The sequence below is a fragment of the Lepisosteus oculatus genome, chromosome 19, assembly GCF_040954835.1.
Source record: "Lepisosteus oculatus isolate fLepOcu1 chromosome 19, fLepOcu1.hap2, whole genome shotgun sequence".
Lineage (NCBI taxonomy): Eukaryota > Metazoa > Chordata > Actinopteri > Semionotiformes > Lepisosteidae > Lepisosteus > Lepisosteus oculatus.
The window spans coordinates 16,690,127-16,716,120 of record NC_090714.1 but is presented as its reverse complement, the minus strand read 5'-3'; the positions used below and the strand labels follow the sequence as shown (position 1 = coordinate 16,716,120).

The window sequence follows — 25,994 nt, the reverse complement described above, 5'->3', positions numbered from 1 at the left end:
TTATTCCTTGTATACCTACTGTACTTGTGACGTACCTTTTGCCTCTTGTTTGTCTTACAGCTTTTAAGCCCCAAACTTACACATTACAAAAGTATGCCGTTTGTTTTAGATAGTTGAGGAAAGGGCTGTTTTTTTGCAGTTGGGAAAGGGTGAGTTGTGAAGGCGAGCACCTTTAAGAAAAAAAACATTTGTGCACCATGTACTATACCCTTGGTCACAACACCCCTCTTTACCACACTCAAATTTAAAACTAGTTTGTCCAGTGTTAAAAATATCCAGTCATGTTATTTTGACAAATTAAACTTCCTGATGTTTCCTCAGGAGATGGAATGTAGGCCTACGTGATCTCAACAGGCACCTTTAGGCTCAGCTTGCATGTAAACCATGGTTCATTGTGTTCTATGGTGTTACGTGCTAGTGTCATGCAGACAATAATATGGGTACTCTATATGCACATGTTTAAGATGTGACAAGAGAGTATTGACAGTATTGAAGGGTCTTCACTCTGTGCTTGAGAATCTGTTCTTGACTGGGCCAAGGGCTTGAATGTAAGAAAACCAGTCACTGCAGCTCTTCAGGAACAGGGCTTTAAGACTCCTCTGCATTTATTGAGTAATGAAACAAGTAGTTCTGAACTTTTTACGACCAGAGTTAAACAGCCTATAATAGAGCTGTTACTCATAGTTCAGTGACACTACAAATACATGGGGCATTTTGGTGTGGGTATTTATTATAATGCAGATTGCATTGTGAGCATTACCATATGCATTTGTAAACAGAACTATAGGCCTCCCACTTTTTTAATGGAAAAAAATACTTAATCTTTATTTTTAGAAGAATGGGGTGTATGAAACCAATAGATGGTACACAGGCATTGATTTGGTCATTTCTTTAGCGACATTACCTGCCCCAGTTATCCTGCTCTCAACTTAGTAGGACATCAGGATGAATTGCTCTAATGTGACCAGTGCATCATTGTTACTTCTCAGGCAGGAACATGACCAGTTTTGTTTAATAAAGCCTTTAATGGCAAAGCAAGCACAGTAGTAGGAGGAGGGGAAAAAAAATCACAGCTCTTTTGCACTCAGCAGTCATGCAATCTTTATTCAAATCTGCTTTAAGTAGAATGGTCTGAAGGAGTGGATTCCATTGACACAGCCAGACATACCTCTGGAGTCATTATTTTAAAAAAAGTAGACTAGTCATCAGTCAGACAATTTTCACAATGTCTTATACTTAACACCTGGATACCACATTGTACAGGATAAGTATACTTTCCAAAGAGCTTTCTGGTACAAGTAAAATGAAACTGGGCCTGACTGGCAATATATGTTAAAATGATCTTTAGAACTAAACAGGTATTATTCTAGTACCATTCTGTCAAAATCCATGATTTTTTTAGAAAGTGCATGAATTTAAATTCTTGCTTCAATATGATAGTTTTTTTTAAAAAATTAAGAATTACAACCTGGAGAATGTAGATTATACGATGCAAAATTCTTAAATTAAAAAGATTAAATAAATAGAAATCTCTTTTCATCCCAAATGTAAACCCAAAAGATGTCAGGGGTAGGTGCTTATTTTGCACAACCTCTCTCTAGCACCACTCCAACACTGACACCTTGTCTTTATATCAGCACACACCGCAGGAGCTGACATCTTCCTCTATCTAAATGGTTGGAGAGACTCCAAGCTCAGTATTCATGCAAGGTAGTGCCACAGTTCTTTCTCTGAATATCTATCTTCCATTGTTTTTCATTAACAAGGTGTGATTTATAGTGCCAGTTAAACAAACAGCTAAAAACAGGAGACAAACACAAGCCAGTCCTGACAACAGCTGGGGATTCTCAAATCACCACATTGCGCAGTTAAGCCTGACAGGTCAAATAACTTCTGGAGCCCTTTTAAGTTATTTTCACAAATCATAAACTCACACCTACACTGAGACAACGTAAAGGGTGAAGATGAGGTCGTTCAGAGTCCTGCCTGCCTCTCCCCCTCCCGAGGCCGGGGGCCCCGCTGTGGGCGCTCGGATCATGCTCGGCTCACGCTCAGATCACGTTCAGGTGGTTCGTGTCGCTGTGTGGCGTGGGGCAGAGGGAGAAGGCGCTGTCCTGGGTCAGGCTCTGCAGAGCCCGGAGCACCACGTCCGGCATGTGGTCGGTGAGCATACGGGGGCTGATGAAGACGCTGCAGAAGGCCATCTCACTGGACCACTCGGCCCGGTACTTCACCTGGGAGAAACACGCCCTGCCGGAGGGGAGAGAAGAGATCGTTAGATAACACGTATTGTGAAACCTGTGGTTTTGTGTACAGCTACAGGTGTGAGCGTGTTCTTCGTTTTCAATGAATCTGTGGATCGTGGAAGTGGGCACCTTATTCCATTTCCCCAATGACAATGCACAGCACATTGCCAGGCAGAAACAGCAGAAGTCGTGGGTTTCATTACTGTCAAGGGCTTGTGTTTCTCTATAGAAACCATGAAGAGATAATGCATTGGACTCTGTGCTTACCTAAAATTAGTCCTAGCAGCACAAGGACCTTCAGCCGTGTTGTTTTGAGATCCCTAAAACACGACTTGAGGTCGGGGTACTTTACTATAAACCCTGGTCTTGGAGGCCTACAGCCAAGTTGCTCAACTTCCTGACTTGCTTGATCTGAATTCAAGGGGAACTGGAAAGCTATTTTTACAGATTAGAAATAATCGGTGTTGATGAGTGCCTTTTCTAACCATAATAAAAGCAAAATGTGCGCAAAGATGTGTAAAACCTCCAATTTACATCACAAAACAGCCTGAATTTCCAGGAATGAGAAGCGCCATATACTACAACTCAGAACAAGGCAACAGAACTTCCAGTAACATGAGGTGGCCCTATCACCTCGTAAACAGCCAGGCATGTGAATACATCTCTTTTAATCCAATAAAAATATTGCTCTCGCCTTTGAGACAGTTTTGCAGACAAATACTACTTACTTGTTAACTCTGCATGCTGATTATTCGCTTGTCACATCTCATCAATCATTACAGTGACTAGTGAGCATCACGTCACAATTTGTGGGAACTTCAAATGCATCAACAAAGTAACTTACAGTATGTTCACAAAGTTCACAACTTTGTGCTTCATTTGGAATTTTTAAAATCTTTTTATACCATAAATACATTTATTTTGTTACAGAGATTCAATAACCGGTCTAAGACATTGGGACAGCAGCTCCCCTTTAATTGTTCGGGCAGAAGCAAGGCACAAGGTCTGGGCCTGTCTACTGGATATCGATCTACTGGATAGCCGAGAGCTCAGCCGAAACAAAATCCAGAAAGTGCAGGGCCCCCAAGGACAAGGCTAAAAGGCCCTAGTGTACGTGAGCTGTCTGCAGGTGTGCACAGGTGTGTGCAAGTGTGAGCAGCTGTGTGCAGGTGTGCGCATGCTGACCTGCGGGCAGGCCCCTCCTCGGTGACGTGCAGGATTCTCCCAGGCAGGTAAAGTGGGGGCTGGGAGCCGTGCCCTGGAGAGTCCTCGGACGCCAGACTCTGGTACGAGGACGAGCGGTGCAGCAGCAGGCTCTCCTCCCCCAGCAGGGGGCGACTCAGCTCCTCCTGCCGCCGGTTCTCCAGCTCAGTCGGGGAGTCGTCAGGGTCGCCCCCAAATACCTCATACCAGCAGGCATGCAGCAGGATCTGATACTGGGAAAGAGAGAGAGAGAAGACTATGAGCTCAGCTCACACAGCAACAGACATAAACACCCAGGCTGGTGCAATCTTCTTGAATTATCTAGCATAATGGAGCACTGGAGCTCCTTTTGTCCTAATAGATCTGCAGACAGGTATGAGACACTGGTTTCTGAGGTTGTGCAGCTGCTGTCTGTGAGCTAACGAGCACAGATGAGCAGTCCCCATTGCTTAACAGTGGTATACTGACTTTTATTATTGCATTATCTCAACAAGACAGGGAATCAAGCAATCAAACAAGCCTTCTGCTTTTATTTTCACTTGTTCTCCATTTGTATTGAGTTTTGATTTGCTTTTGATCATTACATACTGTGACACGAGACACCTGCTGCACAAGCCTCTTGCCAGCAGTGTCCAGCTCATAACAAAGTGACATAAATCAGAGCTGCTCTGAAGGAGCTTTATCACTCCTCTGAAAGCAATCGGGAACGTTTAAAGAAACGTTTAAAGGTGGATTTGAATCCACCACAATCCACACACCGATGGGGGAAAAAAAGGAAATTACTTTTTACACCAGAACACTCTGAAATTTTATTCAAGACACCGGCTGGGTTAGAAAAAACGTGTAGACAATTGTACATTGGAACGGACAAGTTATCTGGTTAGTTCATCTCTTCTCAATTTCGCAATACACCTTTGCATATTGACTAGCGGCATCATCTTTCACGTTCTTATTCCAGAGTATGAAAAGGCTGATCTGCAAAGTCAATAGTGCAACACAGATATAACTCCTCCCGGCACTTCCTGTCACTGAAGAGAGGACTGCTGGGGCTGTTGATTCCACAATAGTCTGATAACAGCAGATCATCCCACACAGCAGAGAAAATAGACACAGGTGGAAGACACGGAGAAGAAATGAAACAATTGTTCTTGCCGGGAAGAGCACACAGTACCTTTGGCTTATTGCAGTTGGATACCATCCTTAATATCCTCCTCTTCAGGTCCTCCATGTTGGGGATGCTCAGTCTGAGTAAAGGAAAGGGTAAACAGTCAGTGCTGACTTCTTGACAAACATTTTTGCTTCTCCTTCAGCAGAGTAACAAAAAAACACATAAAAACACAAATCACCCGTAATGGCTACATGGACACACTGATTGATTGATTTTGTCCCTTGTGAAACAACATGGCCCCTGGCCATCCGGGCCCATTGTCCTGCTCTCAGATGGCTCGTGGTACTCGTGTGTGGCGCCCCCTGCACACGGGGCAGGGCGCGGCACAGGGACTGAGCGACTCACCGGGGAACCAGGTCCTTCCCGACCACCACAGAAACCGTGAAGTCCTTGGAGTAGTTGGCGAGGGATTTGCTTCAGAAAGATTGGGAAATACAAAATTACTTCTCATCAAAATGTATTCATGTCAAACCTTAACTTGCATAATGAGTCATGCAATTTTCTTTTCCCGTCTGAAGTGATCGACTCCTCCCGCCACCCCACCCACCCCCCCGTACCAGCAGTGATTCAGGACCGCCGACTGTGGCTTTACCTGAGGAGGCCCCCTGGTGGCGAGAAGGCGTAACACTTGAGCCCAGGGAAGGAGCTGCGGAGGAGGACTGCCAGCACCGCGGCCGCGCCAGCGCCCAGGCTGTGCCCCGTGATCACCAGCTGGTACTCCTTACACACACAGGCCAGCATGTTACTCACTGAGACAGCACGAGCTGCAGGCAGACAGCACGAGCTGCACGCAGACAGCACGAGCTGCACGCAGACAGCACGAGCTGCACGCAGACGGAACCTCAGCACTAACAGCAGGGCAGACCAGGCTCACTGCGGCAGTCAGCTCTTTACTCACACGTGCACCTAAGCAACAGTTCACCCATAACAGCACAGTAACACCGTAAAGCACAACAACATGCTGGCTGATTTACAACAAGCTCATTTATACAGAAAAAAAATATTTTCACCTTTGCTTTGAAACAGGCTTCCTGTAAAAGGCTTGAAACGGCTCTATATTAGGTCCTTTGCCTATCGACTGTTAAAATCATCTTACTTATTTCCAAAGCCTGTTGGTTTTCTGGTAACATTGCCTGCATAACCAGCAACCCCTCGACTGTGCTCCAGGTATCACCAGTGATGTGACTATGAGCAGCTCCGGGACATGACACGAACTGTGGAGTTCACGGAAATGAAAGGAGACAGGAGTCGGTGCGAACTCACTGGAGCGATAGTGAAGGCCTGGTTAAGGATCCCATCGTTTATGAGCTTCCTGTGGATGTAGCTGGCTGCCTGCATGATGCCCTTTGGAGTGGAAGAGGAGACAAATGAATATCAGAACACCCCTAATAAAGACAAGAGTGCAGTTCTGGGGGGCTCATCTGGTCTGAAATCCTGGCCACAATTCCCTGTGCAGAATCCCGTATCAAGCCGACTGAGTCCTAAAGAACGAAGTACAGTTTTTACCTCCTGCAACAACGAAGAGAGGAAGGCTTTTTTATGTAAACAGGTATCAGCTATCAGCTGAAGGTCATATAGTCACACTTCAGTGTCTTCACCACCAGACAGGAGAATGAAGAAAGCGGTTCTCACCTTGTGCGCGTAGCAGGCCCCCGACACGCCATCGACGGGCAGGCTCTCGGAATCGGCCGAGAGGTCGGTCAGGACGTCCTGGACAGGGACAGGGATGGAGACACAGTGAGGGGAGACACGGGCGGCTCTGGGCTCGCTTCTCTCGAGATGGTCTTGCTGAGACCTTCGTCAGGTCAGCACGTTCGTCAGAACCACCAGTGAAACACGAACCAGAGGGCACAAGGGCAAACTACCCGTCCATTCAGACTGACAACAGGAGGCACATCTTTACCTAAAGAGTGGTGGGAGTGTGGAACAAGCTGCCCAGCCATGGATTCTTCCTGGATTATTCCAAGATCTCCATGGCTGGAGGAGATCCTCTGATCCATTCACTACTAACTACCCAACAATGGCAAATAGTTTGGATGGCCTCCACTTCGTAATGAGTCTTATGTTTTTAACCTCAAGTGGACGTTGTAGAGCAGGCTGTGGTCCGCTCACAGTGAGAGGCACAGAGTGTGTGTCCGGGTGTGTAATCTGACCTCTGGTGACCCCGGCAACCTTTAACTCTTTTCCCTTTCAGATGCCAGTTTTCTACTAACATACGCCTGACCTCCTGTCTGATAAACAGCAGTTTGGATGCACAGCTCAGCTTCACTGAAAGAAAGCCACTCCCATCCAGAACAGATGTACAAGTCAAATCTGATTTTTTTCCAAGCTCATGTTTGATGCATACATATGTAAACACACACCTATATTTAAAAGCAGACAATGACCAGTGACTGCAGGGGCAGAACAGCCCCCGCTGACCTCCGAACCTATGAAACCCAATGACCCCTGACCTCACCCTGAGAGACAGTGTCCCCCTCACGGCCACCAGCACGGCCTCCTTCTTGTGATCCAGGGCCACGAAGAAGGGGATCTCGTAGATCTGGGAGAGGAGACGTAAGAAACAAGCAGGTCAGCATCTCGTCCCACTGACACACCAGTCTGGTCTATAGTTTCATTAACAAGCCCACGGTTCTGGTTAAACAAGGTAACGAGCTCAGGGGTATGTAGATGCTGATGATCTGCTGATATGCAGGTACCGATAACCTTAATTCCACGCGTTTTAGAGCCTCAGTACTTTCCTTTCCTAGTGCTGTTTTGGTTTGGCTGGCATTACTAAGCCTAAGCTCTTAATAGCGACACTGGTTCATGACTGAATGAATTCCTCCTCCGGATGTGCCGAGCGGTGTGCCCGGTGTGGTCAGGGGCGCAGGGTACCTTGTTGTGGAAGCTAATGTAGATGAAGTCCCGGTACTGCAGGCCTGTAGTGTGCAGCATGGAGGTGAAGTGGCAGCCCAGGTGATCGGCGTCCACAATGTCGTACTCCGGGCTGCGACTCCGGCAGCTGGGGCAGACAGACACACTATCAGAGCACCAGACCCACCCCCCTCCCTCACAGAGCGGAGGAAGCACAGGATCCAAACCCCAGAATACACGGCGAAAAGGGAAAATAAAATATATAATCGGGAGAAAAAGAAACGTGTAATTTAAAAAAATATATTTTCACAACAAAAGTGCAGTGCTTGAAACTGATCAAGGTATTCGGTGACAGTTTACCAGTTATCAAATAAATTCAGATTGTTCATTTTTCCCCACTTTCCCTTAACTGACAATCAAGGGAGGTTTTGTTTTTGATTATTTGTGTTCGCAGAGGCCCGACACCCTGAAATTCGCAGCTCTGGCCCAGGCAGGACGCGGGTGGCACACCACCAAGCACAAACCCGAGCCAACACAAACACCAGATGTACTGACCAGTCCCCGCTGAGCTTGCACAGCCCGGTCGCCGGGTTGGAGTAGACGAACAAGGGCCAGCCATAGGCAGCCATGGCGAACGGCATCCAGTGAGCCGCCCTCTCCAGCTCCCCCTGCAGGTCCTCCTGCTGCGAACGGGACAGGGGCTAGGGTCAGATGTGGGCCGGAGAAACAGCGGGACCGCAGAGCACAACCCAGAACATCCCTAACCTTCCCCTGCCTCACATCCCTAACCTCTACCAGTGCAGTATGCTGACAGGCCACACGCAGATCCTTAAGGGATCCTATCTTACCGGCTCAGGCAGCTTCTTTACTCACTTTATGAATGAAGGACTCTGTTGCCCTGTTTTACAGATACTCGAGTCAAATCCTTCATGGTGTAATTTAAGGCGCCCGTCAGACAATGGGTGCCCTTCACAGTAACAGCTCTTGCTTGCTTTTCTCCCGAGAGCAAGAGGGCTACACAGCTCACACACACACACTCTCACTGCTCCCACAGTCCCTGGGACACTGAATCACGCCGAAACGTAGTCGTTTCAGGGGTTGCGTCCATCTTAAAGTTCAAGAGAGACAGTGCAGACCCGGCTGTGCTGGTGAGTACCCTGCTTCTACAGCCCCCCACTGCCCCAGGACTCACAGGGAGGGAGGGGGGGCTGTGCGCTACCACCTCCTCGGGGTCGCGGTACTGCTCCATCTTGTCCTGCTCCTGGTGGAGGAGAGAAAGCCCAGCGGCGATGTCGCTGGCCACCAGGTCCGTGTCCTGGACAGAGAGACGCAGTCAGGCCCGCCGCTCGCCCACAAGCTCGGAGACACGCGGTGTGTGGCATCGGCGTGCCGGTGAGGATTTCTCTCCTCGCCTCAAATAACCAGCAATTCAGCGCCTTGCCAAGCGAAGACAGGCCGTGCGAATCAATGCCGCATCCGTGGACCTGTCCCTTTGTGTGGAGGGAGACTGTGTGTCTGTGCCCCAGTTAGTGTGTGCATGTGTATCTGTGTGTGTGAGTGAGTGTGTCTGTGTGCGAGTCCGCGGGTGAGTGTGCGTTTGTCTGTGTGTGTGTATGAGTGTGAGTGTGAGTGTGTCTGTGTGCGAGTCCGCGGGTGAGTGTGCGTTTGTCTGTGTGTGTGTATGAGTGTGAGTGTGTCTGCGTGCGAGTCCGCGGGTGTGTGTGCGAGTGTGCGGGACCCGGCGGGGCTCCTCACCCAGAAGAAGTCTCCCAGCAGCTGTGCGATGCTGGAGAAGGCCGCGTGGTGGCTGTCGTCCCGCGGGAGGCAGCAGCTCAGCAGGCGGAGGCGGCTCTCCCACACCCGCGCGGCCACGGAGCGCGCCCCGGACAGGAGCTGGGCCGAGCCGCTGCTCTCCAGGTCCCGCTCCGCGCCCGGGTCCGGGCGCGCCGGCCGGCAGCCGCCCAGCGGGTCCAGCACCAGGAGCACGGCCACCCCCGTGAAGAACAGCAGGATCCAGCTGCGCACACGAGGAGACCGCGGTCACGGCACCGGCCTGCCGCGCAAACGCAGACGTGTCCAGATGTGTGCGGCCATGATGGCTGTGATCACGACCGCGCCAGCGTCACAGAACCCTTCCAGCTGTACTGGAGTGACAAACCCATCTTCGTTCACACAACCTGCACCCATCTACAGCAAAGCCACCCACCACCCAAAGCCTTACAAAGGCGTTTCGTCTGGTCAAACGGGCCGAAAAAAAAGAATGACCCGAATATGGAACCACAACATTCATTGTTCTAACTGCCCTGCGATTTTGCAAGGACCTGGGCAAAGCAAAGAGGAAGGACGGGGATGAACCGTCTCTTGCCGTGTTCCTTACAGCTCAGACTTCAGGCTACTGCAGTCATGAAGGAAGAGCCACAAAGATTCAGCCCAACCGTCACCACCCTCATGGCCTCCACCCCTCAAAATACCTCCGCAGGACCACCACCTCTCCTCGGTCATGCCTGCACGCAGGCTTTGCCCCCTCGCAATCCTGAGGAGGCCACACCCCCACACGGCGCACCCCAGCTCTTCCCAGTGCAGAGCAGAATGACTCCATGCTCTCCCAACCACAGCACAAGACCCCATTCCGGCAGGATGAACCTCTTCAATCTTGAACAGCAAAGACTACAAACGGACCAGAGTCCAAACCTCCAAGGTGCCTTCTTCAGGATCAGGCAGCGAAATATCCCGGCCGGATGAGATCCTCTGATCAATGGGCGAAGAGCAGCCAGATGCCAGAGCTCCCCTCGTCTGTAAGCTGACGGACGTCGGACGTCGCGCACAGCCCCCTGACTAGTGTCCACTCACCTGGCCACCACTGCGCTAGTCACAGCCCTGACCACTGCCCTCTCGCAGCCCAGGCTCTCGTCAGACACCCAGACGGCCCCCAGACACGCCCAGACCAGCTCCGGGGCGCACAGCACGGCGCGCACACACAACAGCGCGGGCACAGAGCGCCGCGGCCTGGCGTTCATGATGGTACCTGTGGAGACAGCGGCTCCCTGTTACAGCGAACAGGCGGCACGCTCACAAGCTCATTAGAAACGCTACATTAGCCTCACACACGCAGCCTGACTACTGTAAATGATCCTGCTAAAATAGAATATTCCTTTTTTTAAATATTTGTCAAGGGTAAAAAGTAAAGAATAGCTACAGAGAGTGTTGAGCTTATTCAGCCCCTCTTCATACAGTATTTATTGCTTATGTACTATTTGACATGAGTTTACTTTAAGGAGATTTACTCCAAATCCAAATGCATAAATTCATATATACAATTACATTATATATGAATATATAGGGGTCACTGCAACATGGAGAAGAGATATATATCAGACCTGCTTCCTCCCCTTAGCACTCAGACACACGGACGGCAGAGCTACACTTCACTCTGGGCTGAGTGGACTCACCCTGCATGCTGGCGTAGACAAGGGCGCAGAGAGACAGGATGATGGCAGCCAGCAGGACCAGCAGCACGATGAGGTAACTGTGCAGCGTCCCGCCGCCCTTACAATCGAACCGGCCCTTGTGTACCGAGTACAGCACCAGCGTTCCTGTCCACCTGCAAAGAGGTTTCATCAGCACTGAGGCCAAAATAATAATAATAATAATAATTGCTTACACTTATATAGCGCTTTTCTGGACACTCCACTCAAAGCGCTTTACAGGTAATGGGGATCCCCTCCACCACCACCAATGTGCAGCATCCACCTGGATGATGCGACGGCAGCCATAGTGCGCCAGAACGCTCACCACACATCAGCTATCAGTGGGGAGGAGAGCAGAATAATATAGCCAATTCATAGAGGGGGATTATTAGGAGGCCATGATGGGGTAAAGGCCAAGGGGGAAATTTGGCCAGGACACCGGGGTTATACCCCTACTCTTTTCGAGAAGCGCCCTGGGATTTTTAATGACCACAGAGAGTCAGGACCTCGGTTTTACGTCTCATCCGAAGGACGGATGAGACGTAAAAAAATGACACAGACACAGAATGACACAGAATGAATTTCACTGCTCATTGTAGAATGAACACTGAAACACAAGCCCGTGCACACAAGCGGAAACAACATGAAAATCGAGAACAGGGGCACGCATTTACACAAAGGGTGGTGGGAGTCTGCAGTGATGCACCCAGCTATGTGGTTCAAGTCAACACCCGGGTTTCAAGAAACAGCTGGATGAAATCCGTGGATAAATTAACAACCAGCCACCAAACGGGCTATAGGGACTGAATTACTTCCTCTCATCTGTATCCTCTCTCATGTGCTCACGTTCAGCTGATTTACTTTCCTAACTTCAGGAGAAGAGGCCGTGCTCTCGGGATGTGGGAGCTGAGTGTCTAAGGGACTAATCTGTTACAAGGTCTCAGCATGACCTCAGCACTTCAGCATCTGTGAGGACAGCTTTCCTCTCCAAGGAAATACTTCATCCACCAAAGTACATGGTCTAATACTGCACCCTCTATTAATGCTTTTAAGGTAGAATTCCTTTTTTAATTTAAATTCTATTAGAAAGTTAAAGAATCAAAAGTCAAGGCACGCAATGGAATTATGTAAAAAGTTTAATTTTCAGCTTTTATAATTGTGAATTCCTCTGGCTGCGAAGTGTGTCTATTTTTGTATCTGTTTTAATATTTTGTCTCCTTTTTTTTGTATTTCTGATGTTTAAATTAAAAACAGCTTCCCTTTCCAAGGAAGCAAGGCTGACAACCCATATCCACTTCATCACAGACCTCAGCTGCTGTACATGTTCCGTTTCAGCCTGCGAGTACAAAGCCTCGTCTGGCACGTTTTTATCCCCCTATAGGCTCAGGTGGTCTGAACAAGGCCACTGTCCCGAGAGGGGCGTCCATCATCCGCAATCACCAAGCGTCACATCACAGCCGATACCGATCACGTCACCAGTGGAGCCCCAGCAAACTGTCGCGGTTTACTCTTTTTAAAACAATTACAGATTTTTTTTAAAAAAAAAGGCACCTCGGTTTGTAACAACAATTCATTTCTTACCATATGATCCTGATGAACAATTCAAACGCCCCGGGAAACACCAAGTCGTCGCTAGCGATTCCCCATCGCCGGCCACAAACTACCATGCCCGGCATGCTGGAGGTCGAAGACTGAACTCCAGACCAGACGCAGGCGTTTCCCACAAAGACCTGGTTACAGATACAGTGGACTCTGCTTCTATAGTATATTCATAACGCCAGCACACTTGTCGGATGTTGCAATGGAGCACTGACGTTATATTTAAAGACGATTTCTTCTAACATTCACGTTAATTTCAATGATTGTTGAAAAGACGACGCAGTCTTTGCAGGATTTACAACCGTTCTTAAGCAACTAAGGAACTGACAGCCTTTGGTCAGCTAGTAAAGATATAATTTCCTCGGAAGGTATTGCATGATAGGTCTCTAAATGACCATATGCACTGCTAAACAGGTAAGCGGCAAGTTCATTTTCAATTTTTTTTTTATCTTTACTGATAAGGCTAAACTTTAATAAGCTATAAACATGAAATACATATAGGTTTTAATGCATTTTAGTAGAGCTTCGGAGTCCAAGTCGCTAATGTCTTTGCTTCCATCCAGCGATCTCTTGTCCGGAATGTGCGCATCGGTATTATTGTCCCGGACAGAACATGGAAACAAGAGCTTTTTCTAATAGTTCCGCAGTGCGCACGATCCAAAGCAGGCGGAAGTTACAGACAGTAGCTCCTTAAAAAAATACTTGACATAAATCATATGTACAGTATCTTTAGAATTAATTATTATTAGCTGACATGAAAGAAAAAAAAAACAGGTTGATATAAAACAACGATGTTATGTAAGTTCGGATGCAAAACGTAAAACTCCACGTGTTAAATTAGCACACCGTTGCCTGAATGTATTGTTTGTACATTGCGTTAGTTAGACTATATTCGCTGACTGACAATCGTTTTGTCCAATTTTGCATTTATCTTGCATTGTGCTCATTTGAATTTAACTGTGATGAGAATCAAGGAAATCATGTGAGAAACTATGGTTCATGGTAAATATTTTTTTTTTCTGTCGACGACCTGGTTAGGGTCGTCCGTTTTTAACTGCGCTCTTTAAATTCAGTTACCATTTGTTTCATTGCCGACTTCATATTGTGGTTTATCCGAATAACTGCAATGTAAAAAAGCTCCACAAACAGCACATTGCAAACATTTTTTAAAGTAACAGCACCACCTTCTATTGGGTTGAAGGTCATCTGTAGAATAATTTGGATAAGTGTGGAAACTGGCCTAGCTTTGCAACGTTGAAAATTCAGACATTTGAACTTCTAAAGGCTTTTAACTTTTGAACTGGCTCCCTGGAGCTATTCCTAAGGACCTGATCTCTGGCTGTTTTTTTATTTTAATTTGGTATGAAGATATCCTTAAGGTACAAAGGCATTTTGCAGTGGAAAACAACATGTAAGTGCTTCTCAAATGACAAGTTTATTTCGGTTTCATCAGTAGATTGCAGACATACATACTTCCAACCTTTCGAGGACTAGGGCTGAACTGCACCGCCAAATCTCTGTTCGATTGCCGGCAGGTTACATATTCACATCAGGCCAGAACCCTCCAAGGCTGAATTGTTTGTTACTAGTTAATTTCTCAACACAAACCAGGCAGCTCTCGATGTCTGGCCCAACAGTTCTCTCAAGACTCTACACGTCGGCATCGATGAGTGCACCAGGTATTGAGTTATAATGCATCTCCTCTTCATTTGCACCTTTAACCTTGAATCCATGTTGCCGGCTTGAAGGAATTATCTTAGAGTGGAGAACAGAGACCAAGTCAACAGCTAATAGCAAACATGACATCACTTCTAACAATGGTGGGGTCAGCACTACAAAAGCTGAACCTTAAGCAGTTATTATCATTATAAGATCTGGCATAGCACCCCATCACAGAGGACTGTATCTTTCACAGACAGGACTTGAATCGTTACAAGATACCTGTGGTTACCAAATTCAAAGATGTTTTTTTGTTAAATTCCCCATTTGACACAAACTGCTTCTCGTATCGCCAAGCAGCCCACTTGAAGAAGACAGGCTCTGTGAGACCGGCATTTTTCCCCGTAAGATGCACGTTTAATACCGCTTACCTTCCTGAAACCGAGATTAATCCTCATCTCCCATTTCATTTCACACAGATCAGCAAAAAAAAATCGCAGAAATCAACACATCAGCTTATCACCTTTAGATTAACCACACCCACTGTTTGCCTACAGAGAAAGAAGGAGAGGCAGTCAGATCCAACGGGGTAAAGTTCACAAGAATGAGGTCACACCTACAAAGTACAGAAGCTCGCTCAGAGGGCCAGAGGATTTGAAGTTTTTGGTTTGCAACCACAGTAGTTCATGGTCAGCCCATGAGGTGTTTTGTTTAGATAGGGGGCTCCCACCATTTCCATCCTCAGAGCTGGAATCCAGGAGGTGTTCCAAGGTCTCAATTTATAAACCTAAGAAATGTGTTAATGGGATCAATCCCAGGTTGAACCAGACTGATTTTTCCCATGTGTCACGGACTTAAGTCGCATCTAGACCCTGATGTCCGGAGTTGCAAACCTTGGTTTTACAGAGGCTGATGAGATTACAGCAGCTGAAGCCTCTGTCCACCTAGAAGAACCCTTATCCCCCGCACATCAGGACACACAGGACGTTTGTAAGTAAATAAGAGACACACAAAACCAAAACAAATATGACAAGACGAAACAGGGAAAAAAAAGTTTATGACGATTCAGAATGTCCCAAATAAACAGCCTGCACTTGTGAAATCTACATTTTTCAGAAACGCACAACTGAACATTTTCAGTGTTACACAACCATGATGTTAGTATTACTCCCCGAAATTCCCTCGTCTCTGGGTCCCGGTCCCCTCGCTCCCCCTGCACTGGGAAAAACCATGGTGGAGGGAGGGAGGGAGGGAGGAACAAAAGAAGACTGGAAAAAAGGATTTCCCATAAAATCTTTATTGGGGATGATATCACAGGGTTTAAACATCATGCAACAGCTCAGTTAAAAAAAAAGAAATGAAAATTAAAAAAAACTACAGGAATGACTTGAATGAGAAGGAGCCAAATGCTGCTGAGTCTAAGGAAATAAAAATAACTACTGATAACAAAACCACGATATTCCCCTATACAGCACAACAATGCCCAGAGCGTCACACTTCTCTAAGATAAAAAAAATAGGAGTTCAACAACTTGCACATCAAGTAGGCAAAACCTAAGGGCATTGCTGTAATTTTTCCACTTCCATGAAAGCATGTTCAGCTAATTACTGCAACGGTGTTTTTACAGACTGAAAACGTACTGATGCCGGGGGCCAAATTCTGCGGTCAGAGCCAGCGTTCCGGGACACAAAGGGTTAATGCTTTCTGCCGCACACTGCTCAGCCTTCCTCAGGGGACGCACGGCTGGAGCAAGGGCCGCTCTCGACACGGGGGACGAGCAGAGGAGACCCCCCCCGCGCCACAACACACCACACGCACACCAGGGTCACTAAGCAATCTGCCTTAACTTGAAGGAGAAGAGGGAGTCGGCTTCTCCGTGCAATTCACCTGGCCGACAAATTAATCCACCATCACACCTGGACAGCCTGTCCTTTAACCCACCTAATCAAGCCACCTTCAGCATCTTCCATTCAAGTGCGTTCGCCGTGTTTCTAAATGAAAGCGGCCCCTCGGGGACAGACCCCGGAGGCAGCAGCCGAGACGCACCTGCGGTCACTCATGCAGCTGGAAATCGAGGAGGTCAGCGAGGGGGGGGTGGGGGACATGGCCGACGTTTGTCATCACGTGCTTCCGAGACAGCGGGCAAACCGGCCCTTGAAACCAAGCGAGTTCAATCTCCGTCGGCGTGATGATCTTAAGCCTCAGGGGCCGTTGCCCGCGGCGCCGAGGAAAATGAAAGAGTGGGCCGATCGCAGGCGAACCTGGAACGCCAGAACCGCGGGGCTTCAACGCCAAAGGAACGCCGTGGCAGCATCGGGACAGCACAGCTCCCGACATCCCCACCTCACGAGACACTACAGGTGGAAAAAGTGTTCCAGACTTTCAGGGGGGCATCTACACAACACCACCTTGCAGAAGTGTCTCCAGGCGCCAACATGCTGTACAGACCAGGCCTCAACTCCTTCATATTCCGGCACGAGACCTGGGCGACGCTCGTCTGTACCCCCGACCGAACCGGGTGCTCTTACATATTCAAACATAGGTAGGATACGATGATGAACTGAATGAAGCTATCTACAGCATGAAATCTTTGTATAGCAGTAAGGCAATTTACTTAGAATGCTGCGTTTCGGTAGAGCCGTCGTTTCAGGGTAGGTGACCTCTCTCTTCGATTGATGGGTGGGGGGCTCCCACACCCGCAGGAGAAGGAGGGGTCTGAAGGAACCTGCTCCCCTTTTTAATACCGCTTCGCGCAACACTGACCTGGGGGATCCACAGAGGGAGAGCAGAAGGGTGAAAGCAGCAGAGGGAGAGTGGTCAGAGCTCTAGGAACTCACCAGTGGTAAAAAAAAACAAAAAAAAAACAGGTCAAGTAGGGCTCTCCGAGCCCAGAGCTGGCAGGGCTAGAGAGGGGACTTGGGCTGCACCTGAACAGAAACAACAGGTCGCCATTTCACACGAGAAGTAAAACTGAAGTAAAAATGCTGATCGTGAAAAATGCCTGGCGCATCAGGTTCGTTTCCATCAGTGGCCATCAGGCACTCCAGGGAGAATCGCCCCAGGGCGGGGAGAGCCCCCACACTGGTCAGCAAGCCAGAGGGACACTGCCTGCCACCCGTCACGCCTCTGAGCGAGGGGACACCACAGGCACAGCTGTCCAAGTGCAGGGTGCAAGGAAAGGTCTGGTCCCCAATAAACCCCCCCCCCAGAGGCAAGAACAGAAAAATTGGGAGAAGTGTTTTTTTGAAGCCAAGAGACAAATACCTCACCCAGCCCGTTCCCAAACTACATTCGCTGAGAAGTCCGAGAACCGCGCACCGGGTGCGATTCATCTCAAGCGGCAAGGACCAGTCGAAATCACGGCCGCCCTCTCGCGCAGCTACAGCGCATCGACGCCAAAAGGGGCACGACGCTGGATCGAACCGCAAAAGTCACATCCAGCAACGCAGCAGAAAGAACTCGCTGTGCAGATCCCACATTGAGGAGTTAAGACTGCAGTGGAAGAAACGGCAAAGACTGGAGCTTCCGAGCCGAGAGTAGCACCAATCAAAAAAACAGTACACTACCGCAGAGGCCGAAACCGAAAAACCGAATGCGCGTGTGTGGAGGGGAAAGTGGTCGGGGTTACTACCCATCAGAGAGGGTACAAAATTCTAAAACCGATGCGGAAATCTGCTCCCTTGGGAAACCCATCCGCAGAACTTCCATTCCGAGTTTGGAGCTGGAAGCTTTGGAAACCTGCATTCATAGAGCCCACCGGACCCTCCAAGCCCAGACCCGTCTCTCTCCTTGGATCCCAGGGAGCAGGAGGGGCTTCCTTCGTTGCTCGGAAAAGAGGGGGAAAAAAAAGAGGATTCAAAGAGAAAACTGTTGCAGCTTTATCTGGGGGCCAGCTGGGCCAAGCCACCTACCCCTCAGTGTACATCAGTATGACTTGTTTGTGAACACTACGGGGAAATACGCGTTTCAAAGAGAAGCCGTTCAGTACTGGTCATTTACAAATAAATAGCACAGGAAGGGGGGCGACTGGAGAACTGAAACTATTCTTCCACCAATTAGGAAACAAATCTGCACTTTATTCTGATCCAAACCGATTTTAAGATATTTATCATGAGGTCGTTAAGAATGTCCTCTCGACTATTTCATTTAATTTTTCCCATTGAAATGCGTTTCGATCAGGAAGAGTACATTACATATGTAGAAAACATTTTTTTTTTCCTTTATACATAGTAATAAAAAAGGTAAGGCAAGATGCGTAAAACAGAAATCCGAAGGCTGTGAAGACCAGGGAAGGGAGGAGGAGGGGGGGGGGGAGGGGGGCGTGTCTCCATCTTGTTCTGGAGCTGTTGACGGGAAAACTCGAGATACAAAAAACAGTAGTGTTTCCCTTTCGCTCTCTGTCTCAGGCATCTTACGCTAGCTTGTGGCAAAGATGGCTTCTGCCCCTGCGATACGGCGGACAGACGCGGCTGTTGGTCTTTGGCAATTAGGCCGGCAGGCTCAGCTTCTTCCCTTTCAGCACTAGGGGAGGGGAAACAAAGACACGGTTACTTCAACACTGTCACCGGCGCAGACGAGTCCGGGCTGGAGCACGACCCTGCTGACATCCGGCTCGCTTGGGTTTTAGCCCCAACAGGTCTATCTCCTCAGCCACACTCTGAAGTTTCATACCCGCGGGGCTTCGCATGCGGGAAAACTACAGCGCAGGAGCTGGAACAGAATTTCCACAGCGTGCCTTCGGCGTCTACAGAGTGTGCAGTTTGCCCCTTAAACAGCACCTCAATATCTGATCACTTTTCAATCAGCAGCCCACGCCACACTTTGTTTAAACACGGCCCATCCAACACCTGTGTGGGACACTAACATTCACATGGAAGGACTTTGGGCTTGGTGGTAAAGCTCTGATATTGCAACATGTCCGAGATTGTAAGAAAACCCTCCGACTCCACAGAACAGGAGATAAGCCTGCCGGGGCCATGAAACCCCCACTCACCCTTTGTGACGTAAAGGTAGAAGAAGTCGCAGTAGAGGATGGTCTGCACCACGCCGGCCACGATGGCGATCATGTCGAAGAAGCCCTCGAAGTAGAAGCGCCAGATCCAGTTGATGAGGTAGAGGGCGCGGTACAGGCCCAGGAAGAACAGGTAGTGCGTGGTGATGGTCTCGGCCTCGCCCGTCTTGCTGATCATGAAGAGCTGCGGCAGGATGGCCACCGACTCCAGGTAGATGGAGAAGGTCCACAGGATCTGCGGGGGGGGCAGTGACGGTTAGGAGCCAGGGGAGACCAGGCCTGGGCAAGTACGCAAAGAGGACACGTCCGAGGGCCAGACAAAGCGTCGGCGTTCGTGCCCCAACTCGAAAAGGCAACCGCAACAAAACGGGAGAGCAGCATGGGCTTTTCAGAAGGCCGGGTTTAGGGACACTGCAGGAAGAGACATTAAGACTGCCTGAAATGAAGAGAAACCTGCCCCCCCCCCGGAGGTCACATCAGGGCAGCTGACCGAGCTGCAACCCCGAGCCGAGCCGCCGGCGATGCTCAACCCAGTGTAGCCCTGCCAGGCCTCTGAAAAACCTCCACAGGGGGGACGCTTGGAGATCACCTTCACGTTCTTATTATGCTGTGTTAAAAAAGGTCATGGTGAATTCCACACTGGAGCCACAGCAGCTCACCTGGCTCATCCGGAGTGCCAAGAGGACACCAGCCCAGCTCCCCGCCCCCTCAGGGGTCCAACAGCAGCATCGGCAGCAGGCACTCGAACCCCCTAAAGGCCGACCAGGCTCGGTGCGGCCGCCCCCACACGCCCACGGCGGAACGCCGACTGACCAGCGGAGAACAGGGCTGCTCGAACACACCCTCGCAGCACCGGCCGCCCCCCTCGGCTCACCTCCAGGGGAGAGAAGTCGTGGTTGACCAGGAAGGACAGCCCCCCCACTGGCACCACCAGGAACTCCACCCGGAAGGTGTCGTGGTTCCCATCATAGGTGGCCTTGAACTTGACGTAGATCAGGTAGACCGTGGCGTACGCACAGCCGATGTAGATGACCTGAAAGGCAGGCAGACAGACAGACAGAGGGCCATCAGCCGGGTTTGCAACAGGTTACTGCCATGCGGTCCTCCATACTGGACTTCAAAATCAGCCCGGCCAGCCGCACGGAGAGGAAGCGCACCAGCCACACCAAGGTATCGTCTATCTGCTTTAAACACACTCACCACACATCACCAGGGGACCCCAATCCTGGTGGCTTTCAGATCAGCCGAACTTCATTACATACTTGAACCCTTAACTGGATCAACAAGTTGCCCGACAAGACGCTTGCACATCTCTTTATCACCAAAAGCGGAATTTAACTTTTTTATTTTTACTTATGAAATGAAATAGTTAAAAGGTGGACTCCAGCACGTTTAAGAGCCGAAAACCAGTCCCCTACTGTGTATTCAATCAAGGGTCCAGCTGAGTGACAGAGCCCAGCTGGAACACCACCAGGACTGGGAGCCCCTGCCGCAGACAAGCTGGACCACTGTGCATCTTCACTGATGGCCGCTACTACACAGGGCTTGCAAATCAAGGCCCCTGCTTCTGCAAAGTGCCTGCGACGGGGTCCCAGAGGAAGCGGCCAGGGTGCAGGGCCGAGGGCCGGCTGGCTGGCGCTGCAGCTCGAGGTGGGAGGCAGCGGATGGCGATGAGCGCTCACCTTCATGCTGGTGTTGTAGAGGGAGATGAAGGACGTAAAGAGATCCAGATACCGAGTGGTGAAAACCAGTGCGAAGAGGATCTGACTCTTCCCCGATATGCCTGCAGGAGAGAGGGAACACAATCGATTACGGCCACTGTCTCCCCTCCTGCGTCGGGAGGTTAGATGCACAGAGGTGGAAGGAAACTGTGCCACACAAACCTCCAACGGAGCTCATCATCGGAACAACTCGACACCTGTTTAGAACGACGCCTACAGCTGGTCACAAGGCATCTGAAGATTCGAGATTAACAAACAGAGGTGTGCTTTTGTGGACAGAGTGGACTGGACTGGTCCTTCCACAGACATGGTTAAATGAAGGATTTACATCTTCAGACTCCCAGGCCACAATGTGCCCATGTGTGCTGACGCAGTCATCTGAACACTTCTGTTCGTGAAAATGTTGCCGAGTGCATCAATGACCCAAAGAAAACCTGCAGATCACAGAGACCTAAAAGGAAATTTACCTTCGGCTTCCCCACAGAAAAACAACTGAATTTTGCTTGCAAGGGTTCTGTTCACCAAACCATTAGGGGCAATATACCGGGGAAAATCACTAAAGCGATGCTGGGCTAAGCTCTGAGGGTACAACTGGCTAGCCTGTGATCTGACAGAGAGATGACGCTCACAGGAGTGAGATGCACAGCAGTTCCTCTAGAGCAGACTACAGCAGGAGTCAGCCAATCAATCGCGAAGCCGAGGAGACAGCCGGCTCCTACTCTCACTGAATCCTTACAGGTTTCAGAGACTGCAGGCTCTTGCGCGGACGAAGCAGAAAAGCAATCAGTTTCAAAATGTTTAAACGCCACGTCTCTCTATGCAAACATACTCAAATCAAGGCAAATAGGCTGAAAACAAAAACTTACCTCTTAGTGCTGATGTAGGCTGGCAAAAACTGAACAGAACGCAAGTTCGCATGAAATTTCACAGGGAAGTGGATGAGATACTGGATGAAAACACTTTCAGAAAACAAAAAACAGGCCTGGGTCTCAGCCCTGTACAGAGTGATCCCTGTGTGCTCCCTAACCACCTGGAAATTAGGAGTCAGTAGAAATCACAGCAGCCAAAACCGTAGAAAATCGAAGCATGCGATCCAGAGACAAAAAGGGGGCCCTGCAGCAGCTGGAGTAGTTTTTACACACTGTCCTCCCCGGTCAAGGTCCGTCCTGGGCTACCCTTCCTCTAAACAGGCGACACAACAGCGCCCACAAACTGAAGCCCCAAAACCCGACAGCGGCACCACGCTAAGGGTCTGCACACTCGACTGGTCCCGGGCGCTGTGTCCCCAGAGTGAAACAGGGGGAGCAGCCCCAACAGCACTGCCCCTGTTCAGGACCCTATCTTCCCTGGCCGCTCCGCTCCCTTCCAGAGACAGGCAGACAGGTGGCAACATGTCCCCGGACGAGACAGGACTCTTCCCCCTGGGGTACACGGCAGCACAGGGACTCCCAGACTCTCCGCCTCCCCTCCGGACAGCCCGTCAGCGAGGCGGGGAGAGAGAAGCCTCTCTCTCGGAAGCCGGACGGGAAGAAACACTGCAGCGGAGGGCTGGAATCCGAAGGTTACGAGCAGCAGCACGGAGACCCTCCTCTCCACAAACGGAGGAGGTTAGAGAGACGAGATCGAAAACTGCTGGAGTTTGGGGAACGACCAGCACAACAGCACAGCAGGTTACAGCATCCCCATCGCGCAGATCCTCCTTTCACTTGCAAAGGCGCAGCACGGTAAGGTGAAACCCCTGACGAGCACCCTGGCTCATCTCCACACTCGAAGGCGTGGTGGCGCTCACTTGTGGAGTTCCTAAGGACCCCAACTGCACACTAAACAATACAAAATATTCACAAACCTCAGCTCTGAGCATTAAAAACCCCGTTATTTTCAAAGCAGGCGTTTGGCAAACGCACATGAGGAGTGCCTTCCTGACTGCGGACATGAGGATCAGGGCTCTCCGCGAAGGAGTGACGACAAGCCCCTCACACGTCTCACAGCCACGTGGAACTCGGATAACAGGACGACGTGTATCTCGCAGCAGAACTCGCACAACAGGGATGCATTTAGCACCAGCTGATGTTATCGTCTCTGTTTTTTAGGTTGCTAAACGCAAGCCACCTCCCCCTCAAAAAAAAAACCCGTCTACTCTACTTTCAGCAACTTGGGAATCATTCCAGATACTATACCCCACCACCACCACCACCAAAAAAAGACCAAACGTTTCAAAGCACTTAATTTCTCGCTATGGACTGCTAATGGGCAACCCGGGGATGGTTATCACCCCGACAAGTTTTACATAGCTAGACTTTACACTACACGTCCCAGCCTCCCTCTCCTCTCAAGAGCTCAGGCTTTTTCCAGCGGGCTGCCACGTCAGACCCCAGGCCAGGCAATCGAGCGCCGAACTTGGCCCCACGACTTTAGGAAGGAGAATAAACTCCCAAAGCCTGAATTAAAGGCGTCCTCTCCCGCGGAGCCCACTTGGGGATTGCAAGATGGAGACCTCCTCCCCCTGCACTCGCCCGGCTCTTCCCGAGATGAGACTCCTGCCGACCGGAGTGAAGTCGGTGATCTGGAAGCTCAGCTCCAGAAACTTTGGGTTTCAAGAAAGTTCGGGTATTTGGCATCTAGGGTCACGTATTCCCTCCCGACTTTGCAAAGACCATCTCTGGGCTACTGTCTACTGCCCAGCCAGGGCACATCTCCAGCGCATTCCTGTGGACGTACACGTTGCTGGTCGTGCAAAGAGACAACAACAAACGTGTCGCACCACCGCAGCGAGCGGAATGAATGAAGTCAGGGGAACTGGTGCGCTCTCTCCCTGCGGTACTGAAACTCAACGATCAGACACGTCTCAAAACAAGTCCTGCCACTCTTCAACCGACTTCGCCACAGATCGGCTCTCAAGCTGCTGTTTACAGAGAGACTCACAACATGCCTGCACGCCCATTTAAAAAGAAAGAAAGAAAAAAGAGGGACGCTTCATTAAACGTTCAGACACACTAACTGGCGCTGAAGTTTTGCAAAACGTCAGAAGCACCACCGAATACGAGCAAAGCGAGTGGGATTAGCTCAGGCAGATCAGACCTGCTCCTTCAACAGCCCCAGACGACTGGGGGGGCTACATCCCCACTCTCACACCTGCGTTCCTGCAAAGGCGACTGTGCGAGTTTACTCGCCTGCGATCACGGAGTTACCATGCACACACACACAAATAAAAAAGAAACTTAACCCTCCCCCCCACCACCACCACCACCACCACCACAAAAAAAAGAGATCATTCAGCGTGCACACACACGCACAAAAAAAAAAATGAAACTCGGAAAAAACCCGATGGACTTCGGACCCCGAACCCGAAAACGCAAGACGGCCCGCGGTTCCGAGCACCTGCATGCGTCGGTGCGGGGCTGTAGGTGTACGCGGGCAGGAAAGAGGCACCCGGACCTACCGGCGCAAGACCTGGTTTTCCATATCTTGAGCAGCAGGATGATGATGGCGGCCAAGTGGGACAGGTCCCCGGTGAGCCTGAACACGTTCATGGCGGGTGGCGGTGTGGCGGACGCGGCGGCCGGCGCGGTCAGTCGGGAGCGGGAGCGGGAGCGGATGGGTGGATGGGTGGGTGGGTGGAGGGCGTCTCTCAGCCTGTGCCGAAGCGCTTGTCAGAGCCCCGCTGCCTTCCCAGCGAGCCGGAGTGCGAGAAAAATGGCGAGCGAGGAGCGACGTGGCCTGGGGACGTGGCCAAAAATACGAACTCTCAAAGCAGGCTGGGACAGCGGCGGAACCCGCCAGCTCCGCCGAGCACGCCTGTTAAAGGGGAGGAGCGTGTGGGGGCTCCTCTCTTCATTCGTGCAGAAGATAGATACTTTAATAATCCCGTGAGGGACAGTGCAATGCAACAGCAGCTTAACACAGCCACAGTGTAACGAATGATACAATAATAATAACAATTTAATACAATACAATCAGTACAGTGAGGACTGCACTAAGAAGAGATGCTCACAGTCCAGAACACACAAAGAGCAAACCAGCACAGAACAGCACTCAAAAAAGTCATATTGCACAATATAAATATAAATATAAATGTATTGCACAGGTGCCTGGCGTATAAACAACAACAAACATTACCAGCAGGAGTATATATATAACATTTCAAGAGCAAAACATCGTCAGGGGTCCATAGTCCAAGATCAGTTCACATTCTGAAAAAAAAGAAAAGTCCGCTTTCATAGTTTTTTAAACATTTTGAAATAGTCTGTACATATTCCTTTACATCCGTTTTAAAATGCCCAAACATAGGATTCTTCCCAGACCGCTTGATGTTGTGTATATAATAACGTGCCATTATAATAATTACATTTATGATGAATGGTATTTTAGTGTTGTTTTCGATGGGGCTGAAACTTAACATAACATCGTTTTCTTCGAAACAAATATCAGTATTGGTCTCTTTTTTAAAAATAAGTTTGCAGCTCAGTCCAGAAAGTTTTTACCATGGGACAGGTGAGTCTACTTTCCTGCTGCGACTTTCTTCTTTCTCACCCCCGAAGAGGGCTCCGGTGTCTCTTCAGCATGGAGAACACCGTGACGTGTTCTGGACAGTCCGGAGATTGAAAACCGATAGAGATGACAACTGCGTGAAGTAGCACTGAAACCATTCAACATTTATTTTGTCCTGTTGTAAAAGAACCTTCCGGATTGATCTGCAAATTTATTTTAAAAAAGTATATTGATATTATTTTTTATGATATATCATATAGAAATAGACGTCATGTGAAACTTCAATCCCATTGGATAAATTACTAAACTATCTTGTGTAATTTGCTTAATTGTTATACTGGCACGTTATTATATACACAAAGTGAATATTTACTCTGTTCAAACTTTCATAATGTGAATTTATATTGCAATACGTACCCCTGACGGTGTTATTGATGTGCTATGTGTTCACTTGTTTGAATTGTATTTTCTCTTGTTGTTGAAATAAAAACGTTTTTAAAAATGCTTCCAGGACTCTTTCACAATGAGAAGAGTTTGTTTTTCTAAACGTGCTCAGAAGTCCTTCTTGGTGACCCC

General features: G+C 49.3%; 2 protein-coding genes across 2 annotated transcripts; both read right to left on the bottom strand.

The window, feature by feature from the left end:
- Positions 1-1,076: 1,076 nt before the first annotated feature.
- On the bottom strand, positions 1,077-13,149 carry daglb (diacylglycerol lipase, beta). The gene is made up of 15 exons (XM_006637350.3): positions 12,522-13,149; positions 10,923-11,074; positions 10,324-10,498; positions 9,229-9,490; positions 8,666-8,788; positions 8,029-8,156; positions 7,495-7,621; positions 7,076-7,159; positions 6,250-6,327; positions 5,881-5,961; positions 5,210-5,337; positions 4,963-5,031; positions 4,621-4,693; positions 3,432-3,682; positions 1,077-2,250 (listed from the first exon to the last, which is right to left on the bottom strand). The coding sequence occupies exons 1-15, from the start codon at positions 12,614-12,616 to the stop codon at positions 2,052-2,054; spliced, it is 2,025 nt and encodes a 674-aa protein (XP_006637413.1). The 5' UTR covers positions 12,617-13,149; the 3' UTR covers positions 1,077-2,051.
- Positions 13,150-15,479: 2,330 nt separating this feature from the next.
- On the bottom strand, positions 15,480-24,709 carry kdelr2b (KDEL endoplasmic reticulum protein retention receptor 2b). Its single transcript, XM_006637212.3, has 5 exons — positions 24,370-24,709; positions 20,892-20,992; positions 20,084-20,242; positions 19,192-19,444; positions 15,480-18,719 (listed from the first exon to the last, which is right to left on the bottom strand). The coding sequence occupies exons 1-5, from the start codon at positions 24,458-24,460 to the stop codon at positions 18,685-18,687; spliced, it is 639 nt and encodes a 212-aa protein (XP_006637275.1). The 5' UTR covers positions 24,461-24,709; the 3' UTR covers positions 15,480-18,684.
- Between the last annotated feature and the right edge of the window lie 1,285 nt (positions 24,710-25,994).

What these genes read in the sequence shown, in the direction of transcription:
- daglb (XM_006637350.3), bottom strand. Translation starts at nt 12,616, where the DNA reads ATGCCGGGCATGGTAGTTTGTGGCCGGCGATGGGGAATCGCTAGCGAC. An exon ending in GGGGGACACTGTCTCTCAGG is followed by an intron (nt 6,328 to 7,075) that starts GTGAGGTCAGGG and finishes GTCCCTGTCCAG; the next exon opens with GACGTCCTGACCGACCTCTC. An exon ending in CCAACTGCAATAAGCCAAAG is followed by an intron (nt 3,683 to 4,620) that starts GTACTGTGTGCT and finishes TCTCTTTCCCAG; the next exon opens with TATCAGATCCTGCTGCATGC.
- kdelr2b (XM_006637212.3), bottom strand. Translation starts at nt 24,460, where the DNA reads ATGAACGTGTTCAGGCTCACCGGGGACCTGTCCCACTTGGCCGCCATC. An exon ending in TCTACAACACCAGCATGAAG is followed by an intron (nt 20,243 to 20,891) that starts GTGAGCGCTCAT and finishes CCTGCCTTTCAG; the next exon opens with GTCATCTACATCGGCTGTGC. An exon ending in ACGACTTCTCTCCCCTGGAG is followed by an intron (nt 19,445 to 20,083) that starts GTGAGCCGAGGG and finishes CCCCCCCCGCAG; the next exon opens with ATCCTGTGGACCTTCTCCAT.